Source organism: Leucoraja erinacea, chromosome 7 (assembly GCF_028641065.1).
Source record: "Leucoraja erinacea ecotype New England chromosome 7, Leri_hhj_1, whole genome shotgun sequence".
In the NCBI taxonomy this organism is placed as follows: domain Eukaryota; kingdom Metazoa; phylum Chordata; class Chondrichthyes; order Rajiformes; family Rajidae; genus Leucoraja; species Leucoraja erinaceus.
In genome coordinates, this window is record NC_073383.1 from 1,045,916 (window position 1) to 1,071,241 (window position 25,326).

The 25,326-nt window shown below is 41.9% G+C and overlaps 1 protein-coding gene across 1 annotated transcript; it reads left to right on the plus strand.

The window, feature by feature from the left end:
• The first annotated feature begins 207 nt into the window (after nucleotides 1-207).
• dnajb11 (DnaJ heat shock protein family (Hsp40) member B11) lies at nucleotides 208-23,621 on the plus strand. Its single transcript, XM_055637639.1, has 10 exons — nucleotides 208-390; nucleotides 700-856; nucleotides 3,808-3,905; nucleotides 4,676-4,808; nucleotides 9,137-9,279; nucleotides 9,734-9,816; nucleotides 12,969-13,026; nucleotides 13,735-13,846; nucleotides 14,033-14,192; nucleotides 21,937-23,621. Exons 1-10 carry the CDS (start codon nucleotides 326-328, stop codon nucleotides 21,999-22,001), a joined length of 1,074 nt encoding a protein of 357 aa, XP_055493614.1. The 5' UTR covers nucleotides 208-325; the 3' UTR covers nucleotides 22,002-23,621.
• The last annotated feature ends 1,705 nt before the right edge of the window (nucleotides 23,622-25,326 follow it).

The following is a 25,326-nucleotide window of genomic DNA, read 5'->3' on the forward strand; positions in this document are numbered from 1 at the left end:
TTTTGGATAGTTGAATTAAACTTATTGTGATTCAACTTGTTATCGCTTGTTTAAAGAAACATACATTTGACGACCCAAAGTGAAATGATCCAGTATTATTCTCCCTGCGTGTTTTGGGTTATTGAAATCACGCACCAGAAGAGTTAACGGGCACATAACACTCGTTTGCAAATTGGCGTCGGCTCTGGGCTCCTCCCATAGTGAGGGCGTCCGCCATGAGGAAGCGGTGATGCTGTTGACGTCCTTCTGCCGGTAGTTGCCGCTCGCAACGAGCAACTTGTGCAGCGGAGGAAGGGAGGAAGGACGGAGGGGGAAAGAGGGCAGCATGGCGGTGGGCCTGCGCTCGGTCTGCGTGGTGTTGATGTGCCTGAGCGGAGAGGTGCTGTCCGGGTGAGTGAGTGAGGGTCCCGGCCGGGGAGAACATTGCTACATTTCTCACCCGGGATTGTTACAGCTCCCACCTTCTCTCAATGGCATTAGAACGTTGATACATTCTCACCCGGGATTGCTACACCTTCCACCTTCTCTCAATGGCAATAGGCACCGTCGGCCCCTGTCTGTCCACTTATTACTTAATCTTTTGTATCAGTAAAAAACATTACATGGATTACAGTGTGTCTCATCAATCCAGCAAAGGAATGGGCTGTTGTGTTATTTTACTCGTGTGTGCAATTTGTGTCTTTTTTTTGTGAGAGACAGGCGGGATTTCTACAAGATTCTGGGGGTTTCTAAGAGCGCCTCGGTGAAGGATGTCAAGAAGGCTTATCGCAAACTGGCCTTACAGCTACACCCCGATAGAAACCCGGACGATCCGGCGGCGCAGGACAAGTTCCATGATTTGGGGGCTGCTTATGAGGTATGGAGCTCGGCGTGGAGAGTATGTGTCGGGGGGTTTTGGGGTGGGAGGGGGGGCAGAAAGGGCAGTGAGTGTGTGTAAAAGCTGTATTCGGGGTTAAATTTGACTGAAGGTGTATTCTCGCCGTTTCCATGTGAAGTCTTCGAGTCACTTTTTTTTAGTTCTGAATTGTGATGATGACAAGTCGGGAGAATGTGTGGCTGGTGTTCATTGGCTACTGGTGAGGAGGTGAAAGGGCGCTCACTATAATTTAAACCAACAGAATGAGCAGCTGATGTGAGCTACTTCCAGTGTTCATACTGTTTTAATCACCTCTTTGTAGTTGTCCAAACTAATAATGGTGCCTTAACGTTTGAATAAATGTAAGCTTCTTACTTGAAACAATCTCTTTTAAGTAGTACTACCTTTCTTAATGAGCATTCTGTAGACCAGGTCCGTATTTCAAGCTGACTTATCGTAGTTCAAAAAATGGTTTACAGTTCCTGTACATAAGTGATAGAAGCAGAATTAGGCCATTCGGCCCATCAAGTCTACTCTGCCATTCAATCATGGCTGATCCATCTCTCCCTCTCAACCCCAGTCTCCTGCCTTCTCCACATAACCCCTGATACCTGTACTAATCAAGAATCTATTTATCTCTGCCTTAAAAATATCCATTGACCTGGCCTCCAAAGGCTTCTGTGTACGTGTTTGACTAAATAAAACAACATGGCCCACTACCTTCGGGCAAGCTTGTGCGAGGCAACATTTACAACTTCACCACCTGCTCAGGATCCAGAACACTACTCTCATGGAAAAAGCAGTTTTGCATGAGCTCTATTTAGGTTGGTGAGGAAAGAACTTGTGTGTGTGTGTGTGTGTATATAGTGACCTTGAACTATCCCCAAATCCTTGTTTAATATAAATCTGCATTCAAAAGTGAAGTATGATATAGCAATATAAAATGCCCAAGACTGGTAAACAGCCAAGATTTCAAGCCAATACCTTTCCATTGGTAATTCTACATTGCCTATTGTGGGATCTCCTGCATTAGTAACTCTGAACACATTCGGTAACGGCTAAAACCGCTACTTGTCATTTTCAAGTCTCTGTCCCTCTCTTTGTCGGCACTTCACTTCATTTGAACCATGTGAAATTAATTAACAACTCATTGTTCTCGAAGCATTTTGCAACCCTTTGGCATCAAGGTCTAATAATCGTCAAGTCAATATTAACTAGGTGTAGTGTCTGTTCTGGTGACATGAGAATTTATACTAGGTTTTCGGGGTCCTGTAGATGACTCCATCTGACACTAATTTCCACCCCCCCCCCCCCCCCCCCTACTAAATAGTTCATGTTCCTCATTTAAAAAAAAAAAATGCTTTTTGTAATGTTATGCCTATTTACTTGTCTCCCAGTAATATTCAATTAATTTAATGTTTTGCAAACAATTGCTTTTGAATATCCTCATTTTCTGTGGCCATTTTTTAACCTATTCTTGTCATTTCAAATTTAAATTCTGATATCTAGTTCTGAGGAAATGATGACAAACATTATTATTTTTTAATAATGATGCCCGAGCTGTACGATGTTCAGCTGTTTTTAGTTTTCAAACAAACTTGCCAGCCCCACCCAATGAGAGTGGGGTGAGAGTTAATGTCAGGAAGCTCAGCCTAAGTATTAGACAATAGACGTAAGAAAGAACTGCAGATGCTGGTTCTTCAAAAGGGTCTCGACCCGAAATGTCGCCCATTCATTCTCTCCCGAGATGCTGCCTCACCTGCTGAGTTACTCCAGCATTTTGTGTCGATCAATAGACAATAGTTCACACATGAGAAAAATGTTGGATGTTAGTATGCATACAATGGACAATAGGTGCAGCAGTTGGCCATTTGGCCCTTCGAGCCAGCACCACCATTCAATGTGATCATGGCTGATCATCCCAAATCAGTACCCCGTTCCTGCCTTCTCCCCATATCCCCTGACTCCACTATTTTTAAGAGCCCTATCTAGCTCTCTCTTGAAAGCATCCAGAGAACCTGCCTCTACTGCCCTCTGAGGCAGAGAATTCCACAGACTCACAACTCTCTGTGAGAAAAAGTATTTGCTCGTCTCCATTCTAAATGGCTTACTCCTTATTCTTAAACTGTGGCCCCTGGTTCTGGACTCCCCCAACAATGACACACAAGTACCAATACTATACAATGAATTAATTATTCTACAGGACAATCTTTGAAGGTACCTGCCTGTATAAAAAGCAGACACACAAGGAACTGCAGATGCTGGAATCTTGAGCAAAGCACTCGAGTGTTGGAATAACTCAGTGGGTCAGGCAGCATCTGCGGAGGGAATGGGCGGGTGAGAATTTGGGTTAGGACCCTTCAATTGGCCTGAACAAGGGTCTCGACCCAAAATGTTGCCTGCCCTTTCCCCCAACGGATGCTGCCTGACTCGCTGAGTTACTCCCGCATTTTGTGTTTTGTTTGTAAAAATGCATTTGTGTTTGCATTGCACCTTTAATTACACCTTTGGTATCAGAACATCTACAAAATGAATCACATCATGTGCCTGAGAGGAGAACAGGATTGTATAGAAGTCATGCCAGCATTTTTTATTTTTTTTTAAGTTTACCTTTTTTTTATTGGTTTGATTTTTTTTTTACATTCTTAAAGGATGTTTTAGAAAGCAACCTTTTCTTGAGAAAGTGCAAATTCAAATAAAAACTATGCTTTGAATTGGAGAAGGATGGTCTTTGTTTCAATTTCCATTAACCTAGATGGTTAATCATAGATGAATATTTTCAGAGTTCTGAGGGCTTATGAAGTGCTGAAAATGATGTTTAATGTGAAAGAATCTGTCTCATTTATGACAAGCCTGAATTACAATTTTCCTTTTTGGTTTCCACTTTAGCTGTGCATATGTAGGCTAAATGTTAAACAATCTATTGATCAGTGTTATCTATACTTGAATAGGTTTTGTCTGATGAAGAGAAGAGGAAACAGTATGATATGTATGGTGAAGAGGGTTTGAAGGAAGGCCGTCAAGGTTCTCATGATGACATCTTTTCACAGTAAGTAGTGCACTTTGCAGTCTTGATGTCGGAGCTTAGGATGCTTTAGTCTTATGCCTGAAATTTGTTCTCCCTCTGTGGGGCTCAACTCTTACCATTGTGTTTTCTGTATATCATTTTGCAATTGGCATGGGAAGCAAGCTTTAAATGTATTTTAGTTTTATTTCCTATTGCTCGGGTGGCACAGCAGGTGAGTTGCTGCCTTACAGCGCAAGAGACCCGGGTTCAATCCCGTCTACGGGTGCTGTCTGTATGGAGTTTGTAGGTTCTCCCTGTGACTGTGTGGGTTTTCTCCGAGATCTTCAGTTTCCTCCCACACTCCAAAGACGTACAAGTTTGTCGGTTAATTGGCTTGGTGTATGTGTAAATTGTCCCTAGTGTGTGTAGGGTAGTGTTAGTGTGTGGGAATTGTTCGTCGGCGCTGAACTACAAAAAAAAAAGTAAAATTGCTACAATTTACCGTTTGACGTTAAAGCTAATTCTTGCACAAGAGTTTATCTGCAATGATCAGGATTGGGAACCATTTGTGCTAATGCAACCACTCACAGCTGAAAACTGCACCCTGACAATTGTCACTCAGAGCAGCTGTTCATTAACACAGCAAATGTTGAACATGAGATCTCTAAACATCAAAACTGTGATTCCCTTTGAGATAACTATTTTGACCAAATGTAAAGTAGACTGAAAATTCCATTTGGAAAAAGTAACAGTAAGGCACTTTTTTAGTTTTTGCTTTTTCTTGACAAATTGTTTTATTTTTTTAATTATAGCTTCTTTGGAGACTTCGGTTTTATGTTTGGAGGAAGTCCACGACAACAAGACCGGAACATTCCTCGAGGAAGTGACATAGTAGTGGACCTGGAAGTTACACTCGAAGAAGTGTATTCGGGCAATTTTGTAGAAGTAAGTAGTTAACAGAAAGGAATAGGTGTCGTTTTGGGTCGAGACCGTTCTTCAGACTCCTAATCTGGCCCAAAAGGTCGGGTCTCGACCTGAAACATCACCCATTCCTTTTCTCCAGAGATGTGCCTGATCTGCAGTTACTCCAGCATTTTGTGTCTATCTTGATGTTGATGGCTCCTTGCAGGAGTGAGAGCGTCTGTCCATTAGCGAGACTGGTTCAGCATCATCTGTTCAAGAAGGAACTGCAGATGCTGGAAAATCGAAAGTATACAAAAGTGCTGGAGAAACTCAGTGCGTGCAGCAGCATCTATGGAACGAAGGAAATGGGCAATGTTTCGGGCAGAATTTTGGGCTGTTTGAAGAAGGGCTTCGGCCCGAAACGTTGCCTATTTCCTTCGCTCCATAAATGCTGCCGCACCCGCTGAGTTTCTCCAGCACTTTTGTCCAAAGATCCTATAGCAAGCAAGATAGATCACTCGACACAAAAGACGGTCATGGGCAGATTCATGGGTAATTTTCGGCCCCATTTCTGTAACCGGCTTCCGTCTCCGCACCAAAGATCCCATAGGATACTAGTGCGGAGACGGAAGCCGGTTACGGAAACATCCTCATAAAAGTTACTTGGGAAAAATCTTCTCCTCGTCTTCAGAATTATAATTTATTAACACAAACTGTTCCCCCGCAACGCTGATTACACTGCGGGTCGGGTCGGGTTATGGAAATGGATGAAAAAAAGGCCCATGTTCCGCTCCGTTGCGTACTACATGTCGGTCCATTGCATTTAGAAGGAGTGGTCTATCTTGCTCCACTATAGGATCTTTGATTTTGATTACCTTCAGCATCATATGTGCGGGGGCCATCTCTCCAATGAGGACCTGCTTCTCCTTTGGTGGGCTCCCGGAGTAAGGTTGAGCTGCTTTCCACTGGGCCCGGTGTGTAGATAGGCTCTGTGTGGATGGGCTGGAGACAATGAGAGCAGAAATGAGAGGAATATGCCAAATAGCATGGACACTGATTTAACCCAATGTAACCCTGCTGTGGTTGGAGAGGATTTCCAGCGTAGCCCTTGTAGATCACCCTGTGCAGCTCCAGACAGCCGCATGTTTTCAGCAGTTTGAATAAACCGCTCCTACTGACACCATCCTCGGTGAGGTTGATAAAGGCAATATCTAACGGTCTTCACTCTCGGCACTTCTCGTGCAGCTGCCACACTGAGGTGGTCGTCTGGGTTGCGGATCTCCCAGTTGTAAACCCACCCTGGGATTTGGGTAAGTACTGTAGCTTGGCCTCGACCACAAGGGCAATTACTCTCCCCTTGATATCCAGTGGGGAAATGTTTTGTTAATTGTTGCAATCCCTGCAGTTGCGTGTACTTGTGTAAGGCCATGATCTTGGTATCCCACCTGTCCAGCAGCACAGTGCTGTCCCTCTAACAGCTTCAGAAGTTCTTGCAGATGCTCCAGAAGCCTCGGCATCCTGTGCTAGATGTGTCCAGGCAGAATGCATAATGGACCCTTTCCCATGACAAGCAAGTTGATCACTTACATGACACGGAGACGCTCTTTGGAGTCAAAAGTCCTCATTGGTTATAACCACTCTTCTGGAGTACAGAGTAACGTTTCCTTCTCGACCCACAATCTGTTCGACTGTACATTGAAAGCAGTATTTAGTATGAAATTAAAAGGTCAGCTTTGTAAGCAGTTTGTCTACTGACATAATCATAACCCGTTCACACTATTCTGATGGAGATGAAGGAAGCTTCCAGACCAGATTTATTTGTCATTTGGCACATCGAGCATGGTCATAGGCCTGTTGATCAATAATTGCTGTATTTGTGTATATGCATGGGTCAGCCCTCATAACACTAATTTGGGGGCATTTAGGTTCCCTGGCCTCAAACTTTTAGACCTTCCATTTGAAATATTATGAAAAGGTATTCAGAGGTCATCCATTTCTTCTCTCCAGAGATGCTGCCTGTCCCACTGAGTTACTCCAGAATTTTGTGTCCATTATTATTCAGAGGTATCTTGGTAGCTACAATATTCTCAAATTGTAAATGTGTAGTTCTGCAAAGTTACTTGTCTACACTCAAAATGTTAAAGACATAGCTGTAGTTAACTGTTTATTGTTGTCTTTGTGTTCAAATCATGGGCAAACGTGATGTACTTGGAGTTTAGAGATTGTAACAAGAAGGCCTGCAAGAGAATGTCTGTTTCTCTTCATTATCAACCAGCCTCAGGGTGACTCCGATCAAAACATGCACAACTCCTTTAACGGACTGAATCTTTTTTGTCCTAGCCCAAGTCATTCACTCCTTCCTCTATCAAAATATGGCCATTTGGTATTCCCTTCTACTGCTGCTAAAAGTCTGAAGAAGGGTCTCAACCTGAAACATCACCCTTTCCCTCTCTTCAGAGATGCTGCTTGTCCCACTGAGTTACTCCAGCATTTTTTGTCTATCTTTGGTGTAAACCAGTATCTGCCGTTCCTTCCTACACGCTAAAAGATTATCGTCATGTTGAAGGGCAAATGTTGACACAGTGTGGGGAGCTTCTTTTCTGACTTGAGAGTTGTTTTAAGTGTGCACAGGATATCTAATGGGTTTATTACATTCATTAATTCAATCATTTATTCCTGGCAAAGCTAAATGGAAGTATAAGCCTTTAAAGGTACAAAGTGGACAATCAAGGCAGTGTCCAAATTGGGGGATGGTTTTCAGAGATTTAAATTAAACCCACAGCACCAGCGGCTAGCTTATGAAATGGGTGAAGACTTTTCCTACTGCTTCCAAGTATTGAGTTGCTAAATTCCACGACAAAGGATTGGAGCATGATACCTAGTAGAAGGCAGAAATTGTAGTTAATTGCAGTTTTGAAAACTTGTGCAATAAAGCATGATATTTTTGGGATGTTTCCCTGAGTTATGAAGTTAACTGTGAAGTGTCACGATCCGTGGAGGAGCATTGAACTTTGACGGAAGCTGTGAGATTTTTACGCCACTCATGCATGAAAATCCCCGTGTTGCTGTTAGATTTGCAACAAATTGCACTCTGCCGTTAATACAGCTGCAAATTTTGGGTGAATGTTTCCGGTTGAACATGCTGTCCTTCTGTCAACGAACATCCTATTCTTGAAATGCATTGGCCATGAAAGCATAGTAACACCAGCAAGATAGCTTTGAGAGACATGGTTGGGTGAGTTTTTGTGTGGTTGCACCTGTGATCTGTTGATGGGATATAAAATTATTTCCATCAGCAATTTACGGCTCATAGCAGGCTTTTTTTTTTTTTTGTTTAAGGGGTGGTTACTGTGTCTATTTAGGATTTTTGAATTGGTGTAAAAAGTTGCAGCAATCTCTGCTTTCTGTTGATCAAAGGTTTAAATTAAAACTCAGTTGCATAATGTAAAATACAAGCATTGGGGATAGGATCATGTCAGTGCGAAGAAGTTCATAGCCAGTTTTCTTGTAAATAAGGAATCGTGCATTAAAGTTCACTTAATAGATTGCTTAGTTTTTAATTTTTAATGTCACCAATTTTTGTTCTTGCATCCCTATTTTCCTCAAAACTTTGCTGGGAATAGTTTAATATTCACCCTCTGGGCGACACAGTGGCACAGCGGTAGAGTTGCTGCCTTACAGTGCCAGAGACCTGGGTTCGATCCTGACTACGAGTGCTGTCTGCACTGAGTTTGCATGTTTTCCCTGTGGCCGCGTGGATTTTCTATGGGCTCTGGTTTTCTCCCACATTCCAAAGATGCGCAGGTTTGTAGGTTAATTTTGCTTCTGCAAATTGTACTTTGGGTGTAGGGTAGAACTAGTGAACGGTCTGATTGTTGGTCGATGCGGACTTGATGGGCCAATGTTCATGCTGTGTCTCTAAACTCTTCAGAAACGTTTTTTTACTTTTTAAGTTTGATATATGGTGGATGTTGTCTGTGGGCATCAGGCATTGCTGGACATTTCTTTCTACCCACCACCTCTAATATCATGCGTTCATGACATAGGAGAATAATTAGGTCATTCGGCCCATCGAGTCTGCTATGACATTCAATCATGGATTATCTATCTTTCCCTCTAAATCCCATTCTCCTGCCTTCTCCCTGTAACCTTTATCCTGGCTCAATGTGAATAACTCGCCAAAAATCATCCTGGTCCATTTTTCTGCTTAACCACACAGTTATACTTATCCATTAAGCCAAGGATAAGAGTATTCATTACCAATTTTACCGATATATTGGTGTTACTTTGCTTTCATGGATAATGGATTTTTAAAAATATGCAATCATTTAAATCATTGATAACTTGCTAAACGGTGGTAAATTTTACAGGTTGTACGAAACAAGCCAGTGGCAAAGCAGGCTCCAGGAAAGAGGAAATGCAACTGTAGACAGGAAATGAGAACCACACAGTTGGGTCCTGGAAGATTCCAAATGACCCAAGAGATGGTTTGTGATGAGTGTCCCAATGTTAAGTAAGTACTGCTTTTCATACTTTGTATTTTGTCATTGAGGAGCCTGTGGGGCCAGTAAACAAAAAATGGCTGACATTATAACATTTTAAGCAATTAATATTTTAAGCAAAAAAAAAAGCATTTGTTGCTCTTGGTGTTTTGGATTATACTACGAGGGACACTGTAGTTCAACAACTATCTATCGTTTGAGTTGGAATATTATGATCATCTTTGTATGACAAAATTCTCATATTTAAATGTATAAATTGAATCCTGAAGAGTATGAAGTGACAATTCTTTTAAACATAAAGAATAAAATTATTTTTTTGTGAGTAAGTTGTTTTCTAAATGTAGCCCATCCTATTTATTGGATATATCTGGTAGGCTTTGTTGTGGGGAAGCTGTAATCACAAAGCTCAGTCTTGACACCAATCAAATGAATGAATATTTTAAATTGTTTTTATTTAAATTTCAGGCTTGTAAATGAGGAGAGAACACTTGAGGTGGAGATAGAACCTGGAGTCAGAGATGGAATGGAATATCCTTTCATTGGAGAAGGTATGATCATACAGGGACATATTGTGTTCCATTTAGTACTAACAACAGGCTGCATGAGGGGGCTCTTGGATAATGTTATTTAGGCATGTCTTTCAAAGTTTTGAGTAAGATACTTTATGCTCTTTGAAGTAAAAAGATAAAATTACAGTTTGCATCATCCTTTTCTTGAATGGAAGAAATCTTTTGGTCCATTTTTTTCCATCTCTTCAAAATGACGTTCTGGGGACTGCAATGTTGCTGGCTTGACTGGCTGACATGCAATAGCATCTCCCTTTTGCACATGATTATAAGATTTTTGTTTTTATTATTTTTATTCATGGAATTACAGCATCCTCAACTTTCCTTCTACTGCGTGATTTGCCAAGTCATTTTAAACGTCAACATTCCCCTGGCCACTGCATTCATGATGTCTGTCCTGCCCTGGTTTAATTTCCCAAAATACATGATATTGCATTCTTTATACATTTCAAGACGTCCGGTACCTTTGATTGTGTTAATGCTCCAGGAAGTTACTCTTCCCTCATTTAAACTCACTAATGTCCATATTATTCTCCGCAGTAAATAAATTGGACTCTGCATTTACGGTGAAGAAGGATAAAGAAGTTAGATCATTTCCTGAACCTACGCTCTCCCTGGCTTTAATATTGACATATTCCGTTCAAATTCTCCTTTATCTTGGGTAGATACCAAATGCTGGAGTAACTCAGTGGGACAGGCAGCATCTCTGGAAAGAAGGATTAGGTGACATTTCAGATCGAGACCCTTCTTCAGACCTTTATCTTGCCTGCCAGAGATATCTCTTCATCCTCCTAATTTCCTTCTTGTATGTATTCCTATTTCCATTTTAAATTTGAGGGTCTCCCTTGATCCCATCTGCCGATACCTGATGTAAGCCTCCTCTTTTCAGACCAGACCGTAATATTTCTCATCAACCAGTGATCCATAGTCGTGTTGGCCCTGCCCTCTTCCTATTCCCTTTTGAAAGCCTCCCAACCTTTTCTGGTCACCACACCGTATGAGAGCTGTGATAAGATAGTGAGGATGCAGAAACAATGAGCAAGGATATTGCCTGGATTGGTGGGGATTAAGTTATCAGGAGAGATTGGACAAATATTGGCCTGACAACAGATGAAACAGTGCGGTCAAATTCCACGTGTATTGAGTACATTATGTATGTGTGTGTGTTGATCACTTTTCACCAACCAGTGCCATGAACATCTGTATCATGTGGAGTCGCAGAATGATAAGGTATTCAAAAAGGCTTTTGGCCTTCATCAGTCAGAGTATTGAGTACATAAGTTGGGAGGTCATGTTGCAGTTGTATAAGACATTGGTGAGACTGCATTTAGAGTCTTGTGTTCAGTTCTGGGCACCATGTTATACGAAAGATGTTCTCAAGCTGGAAAGGGTGTGGGCAAGTTGGGCTGAAGGGCCTGTTTCCACGCTGTATCACTCTATCTGGTTCTTGTATAATGCTAAGTTTTGCATGGAATTCCATCAGCCTAACATTGGGAAGACAGCGCCGTTGATTGAATTCCATTCCTTTTCTCAGCTGCTGGCTGATGTTAACCCAACCACTTATATCCTGTTACAAATTGTTATCTTGCTTGCTACCAAAACGACTTCATTACAAAATTCTCTTTTTATTTTCGCATCACTGTTCATATTTTTGGTTCGTTCTTTTGTGCTGAAATACTATAATTGCTGGCTCCTTTATTCCAGCTTATTCTAAACCCTGCCAATGGTATCCAGACATGCTTGCCAGTTGTAGTAACATTGCTGACTCCAGGGGGTTACCAACTATTGAAGTAGCTTCAGCTTCCTGATCTACTTCAAGTTGCTTCTGCGGCCTCCTGAAAGTAGCCTTTCAAATCATCCCCAAGTTCATTTGCCTTCATTGTTTCACACATGGCAGGGTGTTAAGATGTTTCGGACCAACTATTCCCTTCGTAAAACCTTTTATCCAACTGTATTACCAAATCCCTGTAAAACGTATCTTTTTACGAATCCTCTTAGGTCGGCTATAACATGATAGTTAATTTCCAAACAAACATCTTGTTCTAGAAAATCATGTGATACAAAGAATTGTATCAGTCGGTCAAAGGAGATTGGGGGCTGACAGTTTCAGACTCAATAGCAAAGTTCTTTTTCCACTTGGAATTTCAAAAATTAAAGTCTTTTCAATATCAATAATTTTACTTTTACCGCAAGCTAAAAATACAAAAAGCTGTCTGTTGTATCCCGCAAGCAATTGCTTGTCAATTTCGATGGCCACTCATGTTTAAAGTAATTACGAAGATATACACAAAATGCTGGAGTAACTCAGAGGGACAGGCAGCATCTCTGGAGAGAAGGAATGAGTGACATATTGGGTCGAGACCCTTCTTCAGACAAAGAGTCAGGGGAGAGGGAGACACGGTGATATGGAAGGATAAGGTGTGAAAACGAGACATAAAGAAAATGTAGAATTTATCATTGTTAGCTAGGAGAAGGTGACAACGAAGCATACAAAAATAAAATTTCTGTTCCCGTCTGACTCCCGACGTTTCTAGCCACCCCCCGGGCTTGGGGGGGTGGGGGGGGAATGGTCCAGTGGTGATTCGGCAGCGATTGCAGCGCTGGAGACCCGGGATTGATCCTGGCTGCGGATGAGGCGCAGGTCCGTGTCCAGGGCTGTTTTTCGCATGTGACCTATGACCTGGGCATGCAATTCAAGCTCCGCTCATTGATCTTTGCTTCACCAGGACGTCTCCCTCCTCCAATCATCGCGCTGAATCATCATGGTCCCTCCCCATTGCCTGCTGACTGACGTCGCTCTCGTCCAAGCGGCGCCCTCGATCAGCAGTCCCACCCCCACTGTCTCGCGGAAAGTGGAGATTTCAATGGGTTTGGCCCTTGGCCCCTCCCTGGGATTTCCGCCCATGCTTCTGAAAGCCCAAATGAGTTTGAATTCATCTCACCTTCTCAACCAATGCCAGCACCGATCTGTTGGTGCTTTATGGCACTAATGTGCATACAGATGAATGTATCCATAAGTCAACATATTAAAGTAAGATTCTGCATTTTGCCATTGTAAAATGGTGACAAATGATAACTAAAATTGCCAACTTTATTGTGCAGAGATGAAGTTGTACATTCTCTTTTCTCTATAGGTGAACCGCATATAGATGGAGAGCCAGGTGACCTGAAATTCAAAATAAAGGTTTTAAAGTGAGAGCTCTTTTATTTACTTTATTTAAGACTGTTGGTGGATTTCCTTTCTTTTATCTCAATTTTGTCAGCCAAGATGCAGAGAGGTAGATTTTCAATCCAATGGGTGGAGGAAATATAAATTAAATAGTACAATTTTAAATGAAAAATATAGGAACAGAGGTTACGATGTCGGGATGTATATCTTTGTAAATATTAGAAGGTGTAGTAAATTCACATTTTTAAAAAAGCTTGGTAATAAGTAAATAGTTTTTTTTTAAAGAAAAAAAATTGTCGTATACTGTTGGGTTTCTGCTGGAAAAATATATCCAGATTGGGGCACAACAGTTGACAGATAGAGAAGTTTTAAAATTATATAGAAGAAGTTTACCAGAATGATAACAGAGATGGAGGACTTGATTGTGTAGGAAAGAACTGCAGATGCTGGTTTAAATCGAAGGTGGACACAAAATGCTGGAGTAACTCGGCGGGACAGGCAGCATCTCTGGAGAGAAGGAATGAGTGATGCTTCAGGTCACTGAAGCATCTGAAACCTCGCCCATTCCTTCTCTCCAGAGATGCTGCCTGTCCCGCTGAGTTAATTCAGCAGATTGGGTATCTCGACTCTGGTGCAAGCTCTATGCAAAATGGTTCTGTTTAATGCACTTTAACGTGGTAAGTTATACTAAGTAATTCTTTAATCTCATCAGTTGCTTTCTTTTACTTTAGGCACCCCGTATTTGAACGACGGGGTGATGACCTCTATACAAATGTCACAATTTCATTAGTGGAAGCACTCATAGGTTTTGAAATGGATATTTCACATTTGGATGGGCACAAGGTACGGAGTTCAAATTCATCGTCAAACTTTTAATAGACCATTCTAACAAGTTTTGTTATACTCTTCACAATTAAGTCTGTCATTTTCTTTAAAGTAGAAAATAATTGTACTTTAAGATTGTATTAAGAAAATTTAATATTATCTCTGTGGAAAATTGTTTTAATTTTATCTTGTATCTTTTCCCAGGTTCATGTAGTTAGAGACAAGATTACAAAACCTGGTGCAAAACTATGGAAGAAAGGAGAGGGATTACCAAATTTTGACAATAACAACATTAGGGGTTCCCTAATAATAACATTTGATGTGGATTTTCCCAAGGATAAACTTACTGACAATCAGAAAGATGGCAAGTATTTATTGTTAAATTGTTACATTCTGGTTTAGTTTTTGGTTTAGTTGGCGATACAGCATGGAAACAGGCCCTTCAACCCACGTTAACACTATACTGCACACTAGGGACAATTTACATTTTATACCAAGCCAATTAACCTACAAACCTGTATGGCTTTGGAGTGTGGGAGAAAACCGATGATCTCGGAGAAAGCCCACGCTGTCATGGGGAGAACGTGCAAACTCCGTACAGGCAGCATCCATAGTCTGGATCTAACCCAGGTCTCTGGCGCTGTAAGTGTGGTAATGCAGCAACTCTACTCCTGCACCACTGTGCTGTCCTTTACATTCCAGACATAATACTCACATTTTATTTTTCATTGTTCACTTGTCATATAAGTATTGTTGCCACTGGTGAAGGGAAGAAAACTGATGAGAAAGTAGGACATTTCTGGCATCCTTAGTCTACTCTGTTGTAGAAATTAGCTCTTCTTTCATCCGTTGTCGAAATGAGCTTTTTCACTCGACTCCATTATAAATCTACCACAAAGTATGGCTCGTGAGAATTATTAGATGAAAAATATCTACCTATGATCTATTTTGTGCACCTTTTGGATTTAATCAGTTGCATTATACAAGCATAATGGCATTGATGACCAAAGATGGCAATTAATCTGTCAGGTTGTATTGCAGTTCTGGTAATTCCTCTCTGCCTCTGCCAGATAATGAAGGAAATTCTGGGACTTTGACTCTTTAGGTCTGGACATCAATTAACTATGTTAAAGCCTGTGAGAAATAGTCACTGAAGACTGAGAAATATTTAATATAACTAAGATTATTTGCTGTCGGTGGTTCTGGCTCTATCTAATTCAGAGAACCAAATACAATAAATTGTACATAAGAAATATTTAGATAAAACCGGCCATCCAGAACCAAAGCTGCGTGGCGCCAAACTTGACAAAACGTCCAACCCAGTCTGTACTACTGTAGCCCTCCTCCCTGGCCGGGAGACGATCATTGCTTAAATGTGGTTAGTTTGGAGGGCTTTTATGTGATGAAGGCCTTTAAATGCACCTGGTCGGAGAGGCGGGGAGCGGTCAATGCCTTACCGGGTCTGCAGTAAATTGTGCCGTTGGGGCTAAGCTCCGACCCCGGCAACTCTACCCCTGGCTGCGAGGCGCTCCAAATCCAGCGCGGCCCGCGGCCGGGACGCCCCAGCTCCGCGAATTAGTCGGCAGCGTCGCATGCTGGGAAACCAGCGGGGAGCGGGCAATGCCTTACTGGGTCGCCGTGCGGCAAGCTCCGGAGTGCTGTGGCCGCCGACACACAACATTTCGCTGGATTTGGAGCCGCGCAGCCAGGGGTAGAGTTGCCCTCCAACCGGCGCCGCCCGCGCCGGACGGACGGCCCCCAACTCCGCGGCTCCAAATCCAGCGACGCTCCGCGATGTTGTGTGTCGGCAGCCACAGCGTTCCGGAGCTTGCCGCACGGCGACCCGGTAAGGCATTGCCCGCTCCCCGCTGGTATCCCAGCGCTGCACGCCGCCGACTCCCGACATTCTCGGAGATGGGACGTCCGACCGCGGGCGGCGCTGGATTTGGAGCACCTCGCAGCCAGGGGTAGAGTTGCCGGGGTCAGAGCTCCAACCGGCGCCGCCCGTACGAGCCCCCAGCTCCGCGAGGTTGGATCGCCGACCAGGTAGGGGACTAAGAATTAAAGTTTCCCCCTACCCCGACTCCACCACCTAAAATCCCTCCAAACTAACTGACTAACATTTATGCAATGAGTCTCCCGGTGGGAGGAGGCAGCAGCTCCAGACTTTTCAAGCCGCCTTCTACCTACCTAATCTACGCTAAAAATCTTCCATTCTGAAATCCGAAAATGTCCGAAATCCGACAAGTGTCTGGTCCCAAGGCTTTCGGATAAAAGGTTGTGCACCTGTATTAACACTACCCTACACATTAGGGGCAATTTTATATTTTTTATACAAAGCCAATTAACCTACAAACCTATACATCTTTGGAGTGTGGGAGGAAACCTAAGATCTCAGAGAAAACCCATGGGGAGAACATATAAACTCCGTAGGGACAGCACCTGTTATCGGGATTGAACCCGCATCTCTGGCGCTGAAAGTGCTGTAAAGCAACAACTGTGCTGCCCATTTGACATTTCCAACCTGAGCAAAAAACTTATAACTATCTACCCTGTGTATGCCTCTCATTATTTTTTTTAATTTTTATACTTCTACTGAGACACCCTTTGATCTCTGATGTTCCAGAGAAAACAATCAAAGTTAGCCCAATGTCTCCTTATATTTAATACACTCTCTAATCAGGCAGCATCCTGGTGAACCTCTTGTGCGCCCTCTCCAGAGCCTCCACATACTACCTGTAATGAAACAACCAGATCTGCATGCAGTACTCCAAATGAAACCTCGCCAAAATTTTAGACAGCTGCAACATGACTTTTCTGGCTTTTATACTTGGCGCCATGAACAAGAAAGGCAAGCATGTCAAATGCCACCTTTGCCACACTGTCTGCTAGTGGCACCACTTTCAGGGCACCATGGACTTTCATCTCAAGCCCTCTCTGTTCTTCAATGCTCAGAAGGGTCCTGTGATTCTCTTCTATTTGATCTCCCAATTGCAACACTACATGGTTCTCCAGATTAAATTCCACCTGCCATTTCTCTGCCCATATTTCCAACTGGCCCACAAGTTGCAGACCCCCCCTTTAGAATAACACTCCTCCACCACTACCTTCTGTCTTTTATGACCAAGCCAATTTTGAATCCAGTCCACCTAATCTCCATGGATCCCATGTGTCTTAATCTTCTGGATTAATCTACCATGAGGGACCTTGTTCAAAGTTGTACTGGTGTTCATATATACAACTATTTGATCTCCCAATTGCCCCCCCTCCCCCACACACGCTAATTATTCCCCTTGATATTATATTCATATTATTAATTTGCTCCTTTTACCCCATAACCACCCTATCTACTAACGCATAGCCCCAACCTTGCAGTCACACATCTGGGCGGGGGGGGGGGGGCGGGGGCAAAGGGTGTGAGGGCAGAGAGAGAAGGGGCAGAGACGGAGAGAGGGGCAGGGAGAGGGTGAGGGGGTGGAGGGGAGGATAAGAGGGAGGGTGGGTGAGGGGGGGGAAAGGTAGGGGAGAGAGGGGGTGAGAGAGCGGGGGTGCTGAGAGGGGGAAGGGGGAGAGGTAGGGAGGGAAGAGGGTAGGGTGGAGGGAGGAGGATAGGGGCCGGGGGGATGGAGAAGGGTGGGGGGGGGGGGGGGAAAGAGGGGGGGGGGGGATAGAGGGTGCTGACTGACGGGAGAGAGAGAGGGTGCTGAGGACGGGGGAGCAGGGGGGTGGAGGGAAGGGGAGGGGGGTGGGGGGGGAGAGAGAGGGGGGAGAGGGGGGGGGGGGTGGGGGATAGGGAGGTGGGGGGAGAGAGAGAGTGCCTTTTTACTTCAACCCAAAACCTCCCAAACAACCATTTGCAAGCATGCCTTTTTACTTCAAACCAACGATATTTTCATTTTCAAACCACATTAAGGGCACTCGCAGTTTAGTAGACATGTGTTCAGTGTTATTCAGAGCTCAGAGAGACGTGACCTCCATCTTGCAGAGACTGATTGAGACACACCTGGTTTTATAGTCCCTCCCCCTCCCTCCAGCAGGGGCAGCAGAGAGAATGGTGATTTAAAAAAAAAAAAAACATTAGTATCTCTCTGATTTTTCATCGATGGGAAAAATCCTCTGGTCCAGGAAGGCAGACGTGGGCTCTGAGCGAGGTGGCCAAAAATGACGGCCTTAGGTGGCGGCTTTCTCTCGGAAATCGCAGCACAGTGGGCCAAAAGCGGTCAAGATCCGACTTTTAGTAATATAGATATCCACTGACCTACCCTCATCAATCATTTTCATCACCTTCTTTAAAAAAAAAAAAAGAATCAAATTTGTGAAAGCTCTCCCACAAAGCCATGCTGACTATCCTCAATAAGTCCGTGCTTTCCAAATGTGAGTAGACCCTATCCTTAAGTACTCATAATAGTTTCCCTGAGGTAAGGCACATTGGCCGATACTATCCAGGTTTATCAGTATTTCTGCTCTTAAACACACATTGACTATTCTCCAGTCCTGCTCCTGTCAAGGCCCAGCAATCTCCTTTTGCCCCGCTCAATACCCTGGGATACATCCCACCTCAATTCCCTTCAAGAGAACCAGCATCACCACCTTTATATCAACATGCCTAGAATATCAACATAATCCATACTGATCTCACTATCCTCCAGACCACCATAATGAACACCAATGTGAAGTACTTGTTTAGAACCTCGCCCATTCCGCCTGCTCCTGATTTACCCTCCTGTGTTTAATATATGATACAATAGAACTTTATTTAGCCCAAGAGGGAAATTGGTCTGCCAACCATCATACAACACAAAATACATGAAAGATGAAATTAAAGTGATGAGTGGAGAGTCCAGAATTGGGGTTGTGCAAAGATTGGGGGGGGGGGGGGGGGGGGGAGGGGGGGGGGAGAGGTCGGTCAGACCCCAGGACAGAGGCGGAGGAATTGGGACAGTTTGAAAGCCACATGGGGATGGATAAAATGACGGGATTCCCTTTAATCCTACTCATCAAGTACATATTCATAACTTTTTTTTAATAATATGTTTATTAGAAGCATATACAAGCATATATTAGAAGATATTTTGTTTATCAATTACATATTGTTAATAGTTGGGATCCCTGCTATCAAAATAGTTGGGGTCCTCTTTTATCAATTACATATTAACACAGCTTATATTTGTTTATTTTTTTTTATAGATAGGAAGAAGGGAGAAAAAAAATGATTAAAAGAATAGAATAAATGACCAATAATACAACTTTGGAGATAGGTCCGTAGATTATAAAACGTAACCATTCATCTAATCCTGGGTTCAAGCTTCAGTCGGGCTTCCATGCTGGACCAATTTACCCTTTCAGAACATCAATAAATGGAGACCATATTTTAGCAAATAATTCTTGTTTGTCAATTAAGACAAGTCTAGTTGTTTCCAAATGTAAGGTCTCCGACATCTCCATAATCCACATTTTAATTGTGGGGGTTGTTGGATTTTTCCCAAAATTTTAATATTAATTTTTTCCCAGTTATTATACTATAATCAAGGAAGTTCCTTTGGCTTGTTGTAAGTTTTAGGCTTTGTTCTGATATTCCTAATATTATTAGTTTTGAGTCGGGATCCAATTGGATATTAACAACTTCAGAAATTATTCTAAAAATATCCGTCCAGAAATTTTTGATTTTTATACAATTTACAAAAGTATGACTCTTTTTAAACTTCCTTATTTCTCTTGCTTCTTTATATTCCTCAGAACCCTGATGGATTTCAGCGTCCTAAACCTTGTACTTTTTCTTTTTGACTTGCGTCTGCAACATATCTCCTTGTCTAAGGTACCCAAACCTTGTCCTCCTTCCTCACTGGCACATGTTGGTCCTGAATCCTATCCAGCTGCTCTTTACAACTCCAGCAGGTCATGTGGGGATTTGCCCAAGAAAACGGCCGCTCCCAATCTACTCTCCCCACTTCTGCCTAATGCTGTTGTAATTAGCCTTTCCTCAAGGTGGCATTAACCCCCCCCCCCTGTCCACAACTATCTGATAACGTAGTTATGATAACTTCCAAATTTTCCCCCCACTGAAATTCCATTCGCCTGGCTAGGTTCATTTCCCAATACATGCCCTCTTCTTTGGTTAGATAATCAACTCGCTGTATAAAAAACTCTACTTGATGCATCTTACAAACTCTGCACCATCTAATTCTCGCACACTAAGGGAGTCCTAGTAAATTTTGGAGAAATTAAAGTAACCCAGTGCAGCTGCCTTGTTGCTTTCACATCTTTCCACAATAGATCTTCGTCTTTACCTCCATCGCCTGTTGGCTATTTGGGGGGGGGGGGGAGACGGACGACTGTAGTATAACCCTATGATGATTATCTATTCTTATTCCTGAAATCTACCATCATTGCCTCACTGGATGAGCCCTCCAAGATGTCTTGCTTTTTAACTTTCTGCAAATTCCTTAAATTCTCTTTGCAAGACCTAATTTCCCTTCCTGCCTATGTCATTAGTATCATTGTAGACCATGACTTCTGATTGCTTTCAGAATCTCTCGTGTTGGCTTAGACTTTCTTGACCCTGGCACCAAGGAAGCGATACACTATCCTAGAATCGTGTTTGCGGCCACAGACATGGCCATCTGTGCCCTTGACTAAAGAATCCCTTGTCATTCTTGCGTGCCTAGTCCTTGACCTATGGTGCCGTACAACAGCGACAGTCATGGTGCCACCGGTCTGGCTGCTGCTGTCATTTTATCCCGAGAGGTCCTATCGGCCTCTCGAAAATCCTTTCCCTCCCCTGCTAACCGTCACCCATGTATCTGACTGAAACTTTGGTCTGACCATTGTCATCAGGGACTCTCCCCCCCCCCCCCCCCCCCCCCCCCCCCCCCCCCCACCTCCCCCTGAAAGCTCCTTGCTCTCTCGTGTATCAAGTGAAGTGTGCCCTGCCCCTTTAAACAGCTAGTGCAACCCAAAAAATGAACAATTTTCCTTTCCCTGTTCTGCTTTGCCTCAACAAAGCACTGGGTCCCCAAAATCCATACTTTGACTTCGACATCAACACTTCAACCTCATGTTAGCCTTCCTCAAAATACCTAAATAGGATACAAGTTCCTGACGGTGTATGCAATCACTCGTTCCAAGTTAGTTTAATTTTGAATGTTAAATTAATTCGTAATTATTATGGATGAAATCCAGATAAGTAATGGATTCCTTTTTTAAGCAATAGAAGTTTCAATGAAAATTGACATTTTTATAAACTGAATATTTTAACTCCCTAAAAATAGTTGGTGAATTGTCAGGAACTGTTTTGGTCAAAATTGGAACCAAGGACCAAGCTGTCTCTTATTTTTAATGGGAAGTGGTGGTTCCAGGCCTTCAGAAAGCTAGCGGCTGAAAGCTGAGGTGTGGATCTGGATCAATGATGCAAGTTCCTTTTCAGGAGTATTGTCGATCATCAAGAGCAAGCGTCAAGGCCAACACGCTGCTCTGCTGTCACCACCCACTAGCTCTTAAATGTGTTCTGAGCCAGGCTTCCTGCTCAATAATCTGCACCTTATCAGTTGTTTACAGCACTCGCATAAAAAAGCCTAGATTTAAATTCTGCAGGAATTTTAGAAAGTTTGCATAATGACAAAGCTGCAGTGACCAGAGAGGAAATTACTGGGGATTTCACCTGCCTTTCCCACTGTGGCTGGGGACACAGCATTTTATGATAATTTCATTTTATCACATAAAATTTATCATGTGTTTATTCTTCACATTATGTTTGTCAGAGGAGCTTACTTTGTTTTTTTATTGGCAGAAGATACTTTGCTTTCTTGTACAGAGCAAATTGACTTTAATGGGAAAACCAGTCTTCGGGTTTCTTGACCACAGCAGGCCCTGCATCCCAACATTCCCCAAGAAAAGCCTCTCTAAAGCTAAAATCCAGGGGGTTGTTCTCTTTATTGTTTTATTGATGTTTATGTGCAAATATTGATAGCTCTGGTCAAGAAACATGGATGAGATTCGGACTCTTGTCCATCCGAGAGCCGTGCGTACATTCTCTCGCTCCTTAATGAGTAATATAAGGCAATGTTGATTATGAATTCAAAAAATAGATGATTTTTTTTTTAATCCTTTAGATATAAAGAATCTGCTTAAACAAGGACCAGTGAAGAAAGTCTACAATGGGCTTCAGGGATATTGATGGAAACACAAAAACAGACTTTTATGTGAAAATGAAAATTTAATTATTTATTATCTGAGGTTTCTAATGTTGAATGTATTCCTTATTTTGGGCTTGGGAGGGTGGGAAATTGCTAATCTTTTAAAAACTGAAATCTGTGTACGTGTGTTTCTAACCAACACCAGATTATAGTCTTTTCAAAAAATTGTTCCTATTTCTGTCTGCCTTTTCACATCATTTCTCTTGCCTTCAACCTAAATCTAAAAAAAACAGTTGACTGACCAGAAGAGGAGTAATGTATTTTTTAAGGTGAATGGATCTTTAAATGCTCTTCAAAGCAGAAAAGTTGAATGCAACTTCACTTCACCGTTAAAAAGTGCTCTTGGCTTGTAAAATACTAGATGTTTAATTTTGAATATTGTATGAATCAAATATGCAGATTACAGTACACTGAGAATTTTTCAGATACTTTCATTTAAACTTCCTGTGTTTCTTTTGAGGTATTTGGTAGCCAAATACTGCTCAAGGTTAAAGTAACTGGTTTTGTAGCCTCTTGTGGGCTGCGAAGAATGCAACATTATACATCTCAGATATATCATTTGGGATTAATCTATTCCTACTCAAAGTCTGTGAATTACGATTAATGTTTTCTGAAACTTTTGAGGGAACAGTTTGAGTGACTGCAAAACAATTCATTTACTGTACAGCGCGCAGTTCATGAATAAAATTGTCAAATGGAAAATTACATTTTTGGAATTGTGCAGTGTTGACATTATTGTAAATTAAATTCATTAACTAAAATTGTTTGGGAAGAAAGTGCATCTGTCCCATGCAGCAGGATTGTTGCGTCTTTTTTTTTGTGTGCGCATTATTATAATTGGAGAATTGAGCAATCAATTTTTTTTTTTCCAGAAACTGGGTTGCCTCAATATGCTTAAAGTACAGCATAAAAATTTGATTTGAAACTGGACTGTGATATGTTTGGATATCAGAAGAGATAAATGCTGACTAAAATGCTCTTTGCATACATCGTAACAAGATTATGCAATTGTCTCTGCCACTGATTAGTCTTCCTTACAAAAGCTATAGTTATTTTAGAATGACAGATGGCAAAATTATTGAACCGTTCATTGTTATCTTTGAAGTAGAATTGTTTTTTTGGCATTTGTTTGATTATTCTGCACATGAGATGCACAACTTCAAAGGAATTTGTATGCTTCCTCTGTATTTTCACGTGATGCTCCATTTATTTATAAAAAATGAGGCAATGTTGCCTATTCATTATTGAATTTAAAACTACAGGCATACAACTTTTTTTAAATATTGCTGTTTTCATAATTCAGGATTGCAAAATTGTGATCTGTTTTTGGATCAGTAAAATGCCGTATGTTTCTTTTGATCAGTTCTCACACATCCCACTGTTTTAATGCAAATGTTTCCTCATGATTTCTATTACTGAACAAAAATACCAAAAAAAATATTTTAAAAAGTTTTTGGCGTGACAGAAGACAGACCGCTTTAAGATAAAACAATTTGTTTTTTGTATATATAGTTAAATAAAAATGGTTAGTGTTCTGTTAAGACATCTTTTTTGAAACAAACATATTTTCACAATTAAAATCACTAAATGTGCACAGAAAATGTCCTTGTCTGGATAATGTAGATCTATGGAGTGACAGATGGTTTGTTGTTTGAACACTAATGGATTCAACTTACTTTCAAAATCTCGCGTTATAGGATTAGAATTAGGCTATTCAGCTCATCGAGTCTACATCGCCATTCAATCATGGCTGATCTCTGCTTCCTAATCCCATTTCTTGCCTTCTCCCCATAACCCTTGACACCCGTTCCAATCATGAATTTGTCTATATCTGCCGTAAAATTATCCACTGACTTGGCCTCCATAGCCCTCTGTGGCAATGAGTTCCACAGATTACCCTCTGACTAAAGAAGTTCTTTCTCATCTCCTTTCTAAAAGAGTGCCCTTTAATTCTGAGGCGATAACATCTAGTGCTAGACTCTCCCACCAGTGGGAATCTTTTGTTCCACATCCACTCTATGCCTTTCATTTGTTCTGTAAGTTTCAATGAGTTTCCCCTCAACCTTCTAAACTCCAGCGAGTACAGGCCCAATGCTGTCAAGTGCTCTTCATATGCTAACCCACTCATTTCTGGAATAATTCTTATAATCCTCCTCTGGGCCCTCCATATGGCTCATATGGTGCCCAAATTTGCTCTAAATACGACCTGACCAGTGCCTTGTAGACCCTCAGTGTTACATCTCTGTTTTTGTATTCCAGTCCTGTTGATATAAATCCCAGCATTGAATTTGCCTTCCTTACTACCGATTCGACTTGTAAATTAACTTTTTGGGAGTCCTGCACCAGTACTCCTAAGTTTCTTCGCACCTCCGATTTCTGGATTTTCTCTCCGTTTAGAAAACTCTTGGTAAATGGAACAATGCTAAATTACTGCCTTCAAGCTTAATCTGTTTTAGACATTTAAAATGAGTGCAGGAGTTGAGTGTTTTATTGTCGTATGTCCCAAAAGAGAACAATTCTTTCTTGCAGTAGCACAACATATATGTGAATAAGGTACTCTGCAAACACCATAATAAACAATCAAAAAAAGTTCAGTATATTTAAAAAAAACAATAGTAGTGCAAAGACAAAAATAATGCCCGCATGCCTATGTAGTTGGGAGCTTAGTTGGAGGTTGTAATATTTAATAGCCTGATGGATGTTGGGAAGAAGCTGTTTCTGAACCTGGACGTTAGTTTTCCAGCTCCATTGCAGGAGTGAAATGAGAGTGGTGAGAGTTTCTGATGCTGGCTACCTTTTTGAGGAACCTGTGATATGGAGATTGTAATAGGAAAAAAAAATCACATGTGGTTAAAGTGCACATTGTCAGATTTTAATAAAAGGTAATTTTATACATTTTGGTTTCACTATGTAGAAATTATAGCAGTGTTTATACATAGTCCCCCCCCCCCCATTTCAGGGCACCATAATGTTTGGGGATACAGCAATGTCATGTTAATGAAAGTAGTCATGTTTGGTATTTTGTTGCATATCCTTTGCATGCAATGACTGCTTGAAGTCTGCGATTCATGAACATCACCAGTTGCTGGGTGTCGTCTCTGGTGATGTTCTGCCAGGCCTGTATTGCAGTCATCTTTAGCTTATGCTTGTTTTGGGGGCTAGTCCCTTTCAGTTTTCTCTTCGGCATATAAAAGGCATGCTCAATTGGGTTCAGATCGGGTGATTGACTTGGCCGCTCAAGAATTTATCATTTATTAGCTTTGGAAGAACTCCTTTGTTGCTTTAGCAGTATGTTTGAGATCAATG